Genomic DNA, 12,248 nt, shown 5'->3' with positions numbered 1-12,248 from the left:
ACTTTTGGCTAAAGATTTAAATTTCAGAACAGTATGTGGGCCCTGAAATCCAGCAGGGAGCAGTAACTACCTCAGGGAAGCTAAATCTAAAGTGAGTTTATAATAGAACCTCCCTTCCCACACAGTATGATCTCAGATAAGTGCATCTGAGTATATGCCTGCTACAAATGAGAGTGTACAGCCATTTGTTCCATCAGAATGCTGAACCTGTAATTGTTTAGTGTACAGTGAGTTCTGTTTTTAGGCTAAAGTAACTTCTGAACTGAATTTGTCACTCAAACCAAATGTTATTAAATATGAATTTCTATCTACATATGGAATCCATTAAGTCTTGGAGGAGATCTACAGCTAATTTAAAATTACTAGTGGTCAGTACACAGTAATACAGGAAATACAATTATTTTTTTCCCTAGTGTTTTCTTGGGATGACTAAATACTGTACTCAGTTACATAACCACCATATCGTTCAAATATGAGTCATAAGCAGCATCATATGGAGGTCTGCCACATTACTCTTCAGACATCCCTTTTTAAACGTACTGCAGCTCTATAGGCTGCAAGGCCTCCTTGTTTCATCTCCTTAGCGTTCTATTCCAAATATTTATATTTCTTCTTTCCAATAAGTTGGTTCTTTTGGAGGATCAAATCGAGGAGTACCTCCTTGTAGTTCAAAACTCAGCATGGATACACCTGAAGACTTTTCAAGTACGTCTGCTACAAGAACATGTGCACACTCATTTGTTATTGCATTGGCAGATTTAACTGGAACAAAGTTAAAACACTGTGGCATCCCCTTATGTCCAGTACAGATGGGTGGTAAATACTGTATATGGGCTAACAAACATTCATCTGCACACAGGCTCCTCACCTGGGGCTCTCTCCTAGAGTAGGGTTTGCACTAGCATAGCACTTCATTCAGCAAAGCGTGCATCTCAAGTTAGTCTCCTTTATCACCATAGAGTCTTCCTATCGTTACTACACAAGCACATTTCAAAGTAATTATACAGCAATCCAGTTCAAAGAATCTTGCTCTTTTTAAAAAATATATTTATTCAAAGAGGAATAGGTTTAATAAAACACTCCACATGGTTTCAGCATTGAAATATTAAGTTTCACATTTTACACATGTAAATATATTACAAATTCACTTTTCATCAAAGTTCAGTTAATGTTGCAGCATTTTCCCATTGTCTTGGTCTTTCAGGCCATTTAATCATCATCATCCACGGTAATCAAAAGATCAACTTTTTTGGTAATCCTGAAAAATGGTAAATTTTATAGTGTAAGTATTTCATTGGTATCAATACTGATAAATGAGATAAAGGTCCCAATCCCCCACTCAAAGTTTTACTAGTTATTTAGGGTATGTTTGAACAGCAAAAGCTGTGAACAGGCTAGCTTACCAGAGCTAGCTTGACTCCAGCTAGCACAGGAAACAGTAGCAGTGAAGACAGCACGGACGTCAGTATGGGCTCATGAGCGGAGTATATACCCAGCCTCTGTACTCAGCTCTTGAGCCCACACTGCTCCCTACACTAGCTGGATTCAGGCTAGCTTGGATAAACATGCACAGCTTTTGCTTGTAGCTATACCCTAACTACTCTTTAGGCCCTGTCTAGTCTTGGAGCAGGCTCATGTAAGAGCAGCTAAAATAGTGCATGAAAAAAGTTGTCCAGAACGTTTCTCTCATGTTTACATGAAACATGCAATCCAAAATTAAACTATTTATAGAAAGCCGTTTTGTACTCCTAAAAAGTTTCCAAGCTATCTTTGTGCAAGGCTGTGTGACATGAAACATTTTAGACACCACCTGTTTTTCCTTCCATTTGATATAAAAAGTTACAGGTTTAAAATAGAATTAAGCTTAGCAAAAAAAAAAAGGCAAGTGGGGTGGGTGGTGGTATTGTAATAAAGATAGTAAGTTTTCTAGTTTCGCAGTAACTGCAGCATGTTGGTACAGTGGAGGAAATGAAGACCCTTTCAATGTCTGCTTAGAGGTTTTACTAGACTTTTATTTTAGGTTCTGCCCCAGAGACTGGCAGGATAGCAGCACTACTCCATTCCTCTTTCCTGAGGTCCACCTACACTACAAATGTGACCTACTAAAACATGGTTGTCTCCTAGCATCCTATAAATAAACTGAGGCTTTGTTTAAAAATGGTGTGGTCCCATCCACGCTACAAGTCACTGACAACCATGCTCACCAACTTATTTAATGCCAAACTGCACAAGGAGTTTTAGACAAAACATTTTCCCTACCACTGCTCTGAAGAATTTACAATTCATTAGTTGTATCTGTAGTATAGAATAGGCCAAGATATTAGACTGCTTTCCTACCCTTTGTTAAAGCTCAGAGAAAAGCCACAAAAGAACTTAGATCTTGCTTACACTGTCACTTAGGGTATGTCTACACTGCAGTAAAAACCCATGGCTGGCCTATGTCAGCTGACTAAAGGCTTGTGGGACCCAGGCTGCAGGGCTATAAAACTGCAGTGCAGATGTTATTTTCCCCTATGCAGGATAAATAATGGGAATGCGCTTAAATCTACCATATCCAGAACTTCAGAAACTTGACTCAAAATGACTAAAAGGTGCACAATTTAAGAAAAAGAGTCTGGAGACACAAGGACAAGGCCCATAGAGTCTCAGCCAGGAAAAAAAAAAGAAACAAAGTGGTGGAGGCCATATCATCCTTCATGGTCTTGGCTCAAAACATCTGGTACTATAAGGCTTTGCTTGTGCAGCTCCAGAGGACACTGCTGCCCAGAAGGTTCTCAAAGCTGAGGATCTCTGAGCAGGTACATTTTACACATGAAAATGTGTAGAGGCCAGTAGTGGGATGAAGTTTGGCTATAAAATTAAGAATGTGCAGACTAGAGAAGTAAACATTTAATGTACATCAGAGTCCTAAAATGCTCAGAATTTCCAATGAATTCAATCAAATGTCTCAATTAAAATTTAAGTAATTCCCTTTATATAAGGATCTAAGAGAACGTCTCAAACAGGTAATAGTCATAGGATAAAATGTATTAAATACTGTAAAATAGTTTTGGATATCGACAGAACTTGTGATACAGAAGTTTTTCTACACCTTAATCGACATGGAATAGAAGATATTTCTTTTAACAAGGTACACCTCTTGTAAAAATACTACTACAAGTCACCAAGGGGCTTAGGTTGGTGTTATGGGCTCAGATTTGGCCAATTTACAGAGCAATATTTCATTTGGTAAGATAGAGGACTATATATTGGTCATATGTCCTTAAACACTGGGACAGTATCATACTTACCATGCATCTTCAGTTTAAAAATAAAAATATAAAAATGCAAAGATTTAGAAGAAAAATTACCTTGATCTATTCCTTCTGTTCTCTTCCTTTTTAAATTTAAAAGTGAATTTTGTTGTTCTTTTAAGGCTTCTGCAGGACAGTTTGGTCTTGGCAATTGACTTCCTGGTGTTGGTCCTGGTCGATTACTAAAATACTTCTGTTTCAATGCCTTAAAAATAAGGGGAGAAAGCTGGTCAAGTTAATAGTGTGCACAAACTGATTTGAAGCTATATTCTTTCCTTTTCTTAAACTCCTTGCTTATAACTTATGACATTTCTAGGGGTTCTAAGATTGCAGTTCTAAGACTGGAGTTGTACTCAAGAGTAGCTACAAAACCCAAGATTTCAGATTCTCTCAGCGACTTCCATACAGTTTGCTCAATTTACAAGTTGAGATAATTTGTCTAATCATCTGTATTACAGTAGGTGCCTAGAGTCCCCAACCAAGATCCCGGCCCCATTGTGGCAGACGCTATACATGTACACTAAGACAGTTAGTTACAGCTCTGAAGAGCTTACAGTCAAAATACTGTAGACAAGACAGAAAAGGAAAGGGGCACAGAGATTGACTTTTTCAAGGTAATCAGCGACACCTCTGGCAGAGCCAGGAATTGAAGCCAGATTTCTGGAACACCATCCTTATGTTGATTTACAAAGTAAGTTGGGTTCTGTTCTACTCTTCCCTAATCGCTCTGGATTCTGCAATGCCAAAAGAAAGAAAATCTTGTTACTGAGTACACAGGGGACCTGAACACATAGGAAGCAGATATGTAAAATTGATACTTATTTTATGTAAGTTAAATTATATCCTCCCCACCCCTCCACTTTAAAGCAGATTTCAGTTCCACAGCTTCTATAAACCACAGTTCAGGAAATAAATAAATAAAGCAAGCAAGCAGCTGGAACTGCCAGGAAATGCTTTTGCTTATCCTAATTATAGTGTTCAGTCTCTGCTGTAAGTCAAGCCACATCGGGAAGAACCCAGGAGTTTGAAGCAGAAAACTTGCAATTTTTAAAATGGGTTATAAAATGTGTCTGTCACGGAGGTCAGGGAAGTCATGGATTCCGTGACTTCCTGCGACCTTTGTGACTTCTGCAGTGGCCAGTGTGGCTGACCCCAGAGCCACCACAAGCAGCTGGCCCTGGGACCAGCTGCTCAGGCGGCTCTAGGGACAGCCACACCAGCTGCTGCTGGAGCAGCTCTGCAGCCAGCCACAGCAGCCGCTGCTCGAGTTGCCACAGCCCTGGGGCCAGCCACACCAGTCACTGCTCTGGCAGCCCCGGGCAGCTGGCCCCGGGACCACCTGAGCAGCAGTCCCGAGGATGCCAGGAGCAGCCGCAGCAAGACTGGCTCCTTGCAAGATTCGATCAGGGTGTATTTATGGTACACCTCTACCCTGATATAACACAACCCGATAGAACCCGAATTAGAATATAACACAGTAAAGCCGTGCTCCGGGTGTGTGTGGGGGGGAGGAGGAGGGAAGAAGGGGAGGCTGGCTGTTGTGCACTCTGGTGGATCAAAGCAAGTTCGATATAACGTGGTTTCACCTATAATGCGGTAAGATTTTTTGGCTCCCGAGGACAGCGTTATATCAGGGTAGAGGTGTGTAAGTCAGACAGGTCACTGGCCGTGATTTTTTGTTTTTTGCCCGTGACCTGTCCATGACTTACTAAAAATACCCATGTTTAAATCGTAGCCTTAGTTATAATGGTCCTCCTGCTACAGTATTTTAATTCATATTTTGCGGCTTGATCCTTGAATATCAGCCTATGAAAAAGGACTTTGTAAGTAGCCTCCAGTATAGCATTCTATTTTACTAGAAACTGAATGCATACTAAAGCGAATATCTGATAAAGAGGCAGATAATGCTATGAAAAAGTGTTGTTGAAAAGGCTACCTAAGGCAGTTAAACTCATCTCCTGTCCTATCCCCAAAAACGTAATCTTTTGAGTGGTAAGGGGAATTGCAGTGATCAGGTGATGGGACACCTTTGTTCTTTGCAGCAGTGTTCCCTCTGGCATGCAACAGTGGGAGAGGGAGAAGAAATAGGTATACACTACATTTTGGGTTTATCGTGTGAATTGTTGTTATTCTCCCCCCCCCCCCCCCCCCAACATACTCAGAACAGGAGCTGACTGACAAATAGCAAGAGCTTTCTTGCAAAACTATCAAAAAAGTATGAGGAAATTTGTCTCACTTACCCAGAATTCTGGGTAGGGGGATGGGTCCATAAATTCAGTAGTGATGGGTTCTTCAATCAGATGTTTTAACTGGCTGGGCTGACCCTCCAGATAACTTCCCCCACTGAAAAGCCCCTCCGAAAAGTTGCTTCCAAAGCTATTATCATGAATAAAATACTCATTCAGATATTAACAATAGCAGAAAATCTGCCCAACAATTAAGAACTGTCCAATCTGGAAAAAAACAAACTGGGACAACCCTGAGGGTCATCAATTAATTTTAAGAGCATGGTTATCCATCCACTCTTCCCTAAACAGGGATCAAGCGCACAATTGACCAATCACCTTCCAGAAGAAGTAGATAAAATACAGGGTCGGGATGAATTTATGAACCCATATGCCCTACCCAGAAAGAAAATTTGTCTCACTTATCTGGAAATTTTCATTCTCATTTCAGGGGATGGATCATAAATTCAGCAGCGCTGGGATTTTTGTAGCAGTAGTCCTGCCCTCGCTATCAATTGTTGAGTGGGCTAAGGGTAGGCTACAGCTCACAGAACTCCTGTCAAAGTCTATCAGTCTTCTAGAATTTAGTAAACATATGTAGGGAACCATCAGCCCATGAGGCTGCATTATCTTATTGGCTTTAATCTTGAATGGGAGAGATTACCTCTTAGCTTTACATGCCTTGGAAAATCTTCCCCCATTCCCTTCAAAATATATATATACACACTTTGCTGTGGAGGATCTCAAAGCTTTCTGTCCCCTAGCCCTGTATTAGAATGAACAAAGCAGATGTTTTACTGAGAGACTTTGTTCTCTAAATACAGATGCTGATCCTGCTGTGTATCGCAACATGCACCAGGAATAAAATCTTCTATTACTGTATATCAAGAATTGGCTGAAAACTCTCTGGACTTGAGTAGGATTGAGAACAAATCACTGGAATTTACTAGTTTGTGGGTAGGGGGTTATGTTTATTTATTTATTTTTAAAGTGACCTCTCAATAATCAGGCTGCCAGCTTCCGAGATGCTGTGATGGAGCAGATGTTCCTATGATAGCAGATCCTGGGTGGATCGTAATGTTGATGGAGGGGTCACAAACATCTCCATGATGTCTAAAAACCAGGGAAGTTTGGGCCAGTGCGGTGCAATCAGAATTACAGCCTGTTGTCTCTGTTAGATGCTGCATGTTATAGGAAAAAGAGGGAATGCATATAGCAGAGCTGTTGGCCATACCTAGGAGGTCATTGATTCCCCTGGCCCGACAATCTCATTTCCTGGCATAGGAGTGGTTTTTGGCATTGGAGCTTCCATGTTAGTTTCCCAAAGGTCTGGGCTATGGGTTTGAACACCTCTGGTGGAGGCATGATTAAGGCACGATTTCCCCTGCTCCGAGCTTTTGCAGCTGAGCCAATCACTGGCATTCAGCTGCCCTTTCATATGCATGGTTCAAAGTGACAATGTTTTTCTCAGCCCGTTGGAAGAAAGATGTGGCTTCTGCTTGTAGCAGGCTCAACCATGTGCCCCATCTGTTTACATATGCTATGGCAGTCAGGCTGACTAAACTCAAGACACATACTTGTATTCATAAGGTGGGGAGGAATGCCTGAAGGGCTAGGTGAATCACTTGCAATTCCAAAACAGTTTATGGCGTAGTGAGATTCTGTCAGTGACCCTGACTTTGTACCATGTGTTTCAAAAGATGTGTCAGCTCCATACCCTTCCAAGCTGGCATCCATCATTATTGCATCTCTGTGGTTCTGCCAAGCAGATACAGTCTGTGAATCTTGTTGTAATTGCCATCTAAGGGTCCTTTTACTGTGGAGAGAAGTCTTCTAGGGAGAGTTGAAATTGTGAATGTGAGCAGGGAAGCTGAGTAGGCAGTACTGCAGGCACCAGAGATGAAATTTTGCCCGTGACAGTAGGTATATGCATGAAATGAACATGCCTAGAAAATCTTCATAGAGTAGTGTTGACTGTGAAGGATCTTGTAGGTTTTCTCCAGAATCTGTACTTGCCCATTTTCAGGGAGGAAGGTCCTGTGAAGTGTAGTGTTCAGCCCAAATCCCAGGTGTTCCATTGTCTGGGTAGGGACAAGCTGGCTTTTCTCCACATTGATTATAAATCCATGTTTCTGCAGGGTGTGCACTGGTCATTTGGGTGCATTTGAAAGACTTCTGTAGGAAGGAGGCTCTTTATCAGAATGCCATTGAGAAAATGATACAGATACTGTTCAGAGATGCCCCTAGTATCTGTGACTACTTTGGGGGCAGTGGCAGTGCCAAAAATGGGCTTTGTACAGCATGTGCAAACTTCAGGTACCATCTGTGTAAGGATGGAAATGTGAAGATATGGTTCCTTGAGGCTGACAAAGATTAGGAAATCCCCATTGTGGTAGCTATCATGACAGACAGGAGCAGTGTCCATTTTGAACCTGTGGAAATGGATCAGCTTGTTGAATCTTTAAATCCAGGACATCCCTGTCCTCCATGATTGCCTCACAAATCAGGAACAGTATGGACTATAAGCCCCAATACTGATCCTGGTCTAGGACAGGCTCAATCACCCTGATATGGAGAAGGCCGTCTATTTGCCAGAGCATAGCCTTCCTCTTGGATGGGCTGGGCAGCCAGGGGAAGAGAGGGTCTTTTAGAATTCTATGGCATAACGTTTGGAAAAGATGTGTGTCAACCATTTGTCCATGGAGGTGGCAGCAAACCAGTTTGGAACAAAAACAAAAAAACCAAACAACCAGGCTCCCACCTGCACCCTCACGGAATATTGGAGGGAGGGAGTCACTGATTGCTCTTAGAGACATTCCTGGAGAATGAGTCACCTCTGCATTTAATAGGCCTGGTATTCTCCCATCTATTCTTAGAGAATCTGTCATCTCTCCTACCATTATCTATATGAAGCTCCATAACCCCAAAAGGGATGCCTAAAATGGTTTAAAGTTTGTACTGTGCTTTAGATCTCCCTTTTTATATTGCCCCGCCCCCAAACATTTTGCCCCCAAGTATAGGTTTGCTACCAAAAACCTGTCTTGAGGAAATATCCACCTTCCACACCCACAGTCAGAGGAGCCTTCTTGCCACTATGCTAGAGTCCTCTATCTGGTGGAGGACCTGAAAGCATCGAGTGAGGTGTCAAAGTAGAGCAGATGTTAGGGAAATTCTCGAAGGATGATCCCAACTCCTTGGCCCTTTTCACCTTTTTTGGAATGTCAGAGAGCATGGACTCAGAAGAACGAAGTACTGCTCTGGCAAAAAAAGCCTGACCATTGTCAATCGTACTCTATGTGCTCCTGAGAATTCTTCATAGTCTCTTCAGAGAGCTGATTCCACCCTTCTGTCAGTGAAAACTTTGGCGGGGGGAGGGGAGGAAGACTTTTAAGTCACATACTCTGTCTTCACTAGGTTTATCATCCCACCTTAAACAGGATGGCCAGGAAGGGATTGCAAGGATCAGTTTTAGAGCCCATTGGAAAACATTTTTAGCAACTCCACACACTAAAAGAGTAGAGAGGCTCAGGAAAAAAAGAAGCTAGGGGGAAAAACAAAAAACAAAAAGGAAAAGAAAAAATTCATCAGGTTTTGGACAGCCTACAAAGGCCCTCACTCTTAGCCTGCTGCATCTTTGGAGGCAGAGAAAATTCTGGAGGGGCTCTTTTTACATTTTAGGGCCTGAAGGGACCATTGTGATCATCTAGTCTGGCCTCCTGTATAGCACAGGCCATAGAACTTGCCCAAAATTGCCTAGAGCAGGTCTTTTAGAAAAGCATCCAATCTTGATTTAATAATTGTCAGTAATGGGCAATCCACCACAACCCTTGGTAAACTGTTGTGTTCCAATGGTTAAATACTCTCACTGTTAAAAATTTCCAGTCTGAATTTGTCTGGCTTCAACTTCCAGCCATTGGATGGTGTTGTACCTTTCTCTTCTAGATTAAATAGCCCATTATTAAATATTTCTTCCCCATATAGCTACTTATGCCTAATCAAGTCACCATCTACCTAATCAAGTCACTTCTTACCCTTCTTTGTTAAGATAAATAGATTGAGCTCCTTGAGTCTATTACTATAAGGCAGTGGCTCTCAACCAGGGGTCCAAGGCCCCCAGAGGGGCTGCCAAGCAGGGCCAGCATCAAACTCACTGGGGCCCAGGGCAGAAAGCCAAAGCCCCTGCCGCATGGGGTTGAAGCTCAGGCCCTGAGCCCTGCCACCCGAGGCTGAAGCCGAAGCCTGAGCAATGTAGCTTTGTGGCGGCTCCTGTGGCATGAAGCCCCAGGCAATTGCCCTGTTGCTAGCCCTGGCTTTTATATGCAGAAAACCCATTATTGTGACAGAGGTGGGCTGTGGAGTTTTTATAGCATGCTGGGGGGGCTTCAGAAAGAAAGGTTGAGAACCTCTGCTATAAGGCATGTTTTCTAATCTCGTCTCTAAACCCTCTCCAATTCATCAACATCTTTCTCAAATTGTGGGCACCATAACTGTACACAGTATTCCAGGAGTATACCAGTGCCAAATACAGAAGTAAAATAACCTCTCTACTTCTACTCCTCATTCCCATTTATGATCCCAGAATCACATTAGCTCTTTTGGCCATGGTGTCACACTGGGAGCTTATATTCATCTGTTTATCCACCACAAGCCCCAAATCTTTTTGAGTCACTACTTCCCAGTGAAAGCAGTTACCTGGAGAATCAGCCCAGCCAATCAAAACATCCGACTCTGCCTCATATAGCATGGAGACTGAAGAACCCATCAGTACTGAATATATGGATCCATCCCCCACAAAGTGACAAAGAAAAGTTGTCACAGATAGACTTTCAGCAACAGATTTGATATGAAAATTCTGGGATAAGGCTCCTACTGTAAAAACCAAGGAGAGTCAAGAGTTTCAACAGAAACTGAGAAAAATTGAATTTTAATATGAATTTATGATTTCAACGTTTATAAAATAAGGGATGGAAGGTCCTGTATGAAGACATGTAAAGCTCAAAGTTCACCAGGTAGCTGAACAGTGTACTGATACCACAGACTACCAAGTAGACCCATACTGTCTCATAGTTTCCTTGTACTCCCTCATCTGTCTGTACCTATCGTCTCTTGTCTTATACTTAAACATGGCTCCTGCCCCAAATGCACAGTCTATGTTCTGCGTACAGTGCCCACCACAATAGGGTCCTGACCAATGACTAGGGTTCCTAGGAGACATGGTAGTGGTAATGCAAATAGTGTTGCAAAGGTAGGATGTAATGAAAGTGTCAAAAAAGCCTAGGAGCCACAAATCTTTCATCTTCATAACTTCAACCTAGATCCGTAGGGGGAGATTTTCAAAGACACAAGTGGCAGACAGACATCTAACTTCCAACTGCCATTTATGCCTTTGAAAGTCTCTTCCATAGCATGAGAAGGTTTTATAGTAGTTATATGCTCAGAGCAAGATGAGGTTCTGGTCCATGCCAGGGACTCCTATGTGCTATAATAAAAATGTCATCTTATTTATTTGTTCTCAAACCTCAACTATCACTCCTTGTATCCAAGAGATATTGAACTGATGTTAACAAGAGGTATTAGAATGTACACAACCTATAACATACAATACAAACATTCTACCATACCTGTGTAGCTGTGACCCTAGTACAAGGATTAAATATGAATAGACCTTGGAGAAGATCTAGCAAGTCATCACCAGCTGCACTGAAGATATGTTGAAGTGGCATTCCAGGGAAACTTTTAAATGTTACATAATCTGGAAGACTAGACATGCCCTATGAAAACAAAATGGGAATCAGATTTTAAAACAACAAATAAAGAAAAGCTTAGACCCCAACTGAAGGAATTGCCACGGTGCAGCTTATGGATCAGAAGTAACAGTCAACTTTTAAAGCATACTGTCAATCTGAAATTGAGTCAGTTTAATAAAAACTATTACATTAGTTTCAGGTAACAAACTTATCAATGTTGTGGTTTTACAATCACACTACCCTTTCTAAAGGATTTTTCCTACTATGCAATGTAAAGACCTCCACAAAGCGGGAAAGTAAATGACTATAGAACGGAAACAACAAAAATAACTATCCCTAAGAGGGTCAAATACACTAACAAAATTGAAGAAAAAAAAAAAATCCCCTCTAGTCTCTCATTATTGTAATCCTAGGAGTGATTTGCAGTAAAAGAACACACAAGATTTTCAGACAAAAGCAATTTAAGTTGGCCTCTCTAACATGGAAGTCATTTGCATCAACAATGTGGGAGACTATGTTCTGCATAAGTAATACTCTGCAACTGCTTCTGCAGTGGGAAACTGAAGAACTTTTGAAAAAAGAATTGAGCCAAATAGATTAACACCTGTTCAAGTTGCAATAATGCATATCTTACTGTTGCTTTCATCCAGTTTGCAAGTCACCTCTCTTCTTCCCCCAATATCATACAAAGTTATATTGATAGACTTAAAATAGCCAAATGATGCTAAATATTTCTAGCAACGTCATTTATACTGCAATAAGTTTTAACCAAGCACACCACAGCATGTTAAAGTGGCAGTAAACATGATGAATGAATGAATTACATCTCTCTTGTATAGTCTGTAGAAGTGAGGGAATTAAGGTTCTTAATTTTGAAGAGTTACAAGATTTGTGAATTAATTTCAGAATATATCCTCTCTTTTGGCCAAGTATCCTACAAACAAGAATTTCTTCAAAGTTAAAGTTTTCATTAAGCACCAAGA

At 41.3% G+C, this 12,248-nt stretch overlaps 1 protein-coding gene across 1 annotated transcript in view; it reads right to left on the bottom strand.

The window, feature by feature from the left end:
• Positions 1–1,047: 1,047 nt before the first annotated feature.
• The window catches only part of CDK7 (cyclin dependent kinase 7), a 32,686-nt gene continuing 21,485 nt past the window's right edge, over positions 1,048–12,248 (bottom strand). Inside the window, exons 10-12 of the mRNA XM_065406579.1 lie at positions 11,140–11,289; positions 3,351–3,498; positions 1,048–1,258 (exon numbers count right to left, since the gene is read on the bottom strand). Of these exons, the coding sequence (XP_065262651.1) occupies positions 1,233–1,258; positions 3,351–3,498; positions 11,140–11,289 (324 nt within the window). The 3' untranslated portion in view covers positions 1,048–1,232. The remainder of the gene's footprint in view (positions 1,259–3,350; positions 3,499–11,139; positions 11,290–12,248) is intronic.

Source organism: Emys orbicularis, chromosome 6 (genome assembly GCF_028017835.1).
Source record: "Emys orbicularis isolate rEmyOrb1 chromosome 6, rEmyOrb1.hap1, whole genome shotgun sequence".
In the NCBI taxonomy this organism is placed as follows: Eukaryota; Metazoa; Chordata; order Testudines; family Emydidae; genus Emys; species Emys orbicularis.
Note: the sequence above shows the minus strand (reverse complement) of the source record. Positions and strands in the feature narration are given on the sequence as shown.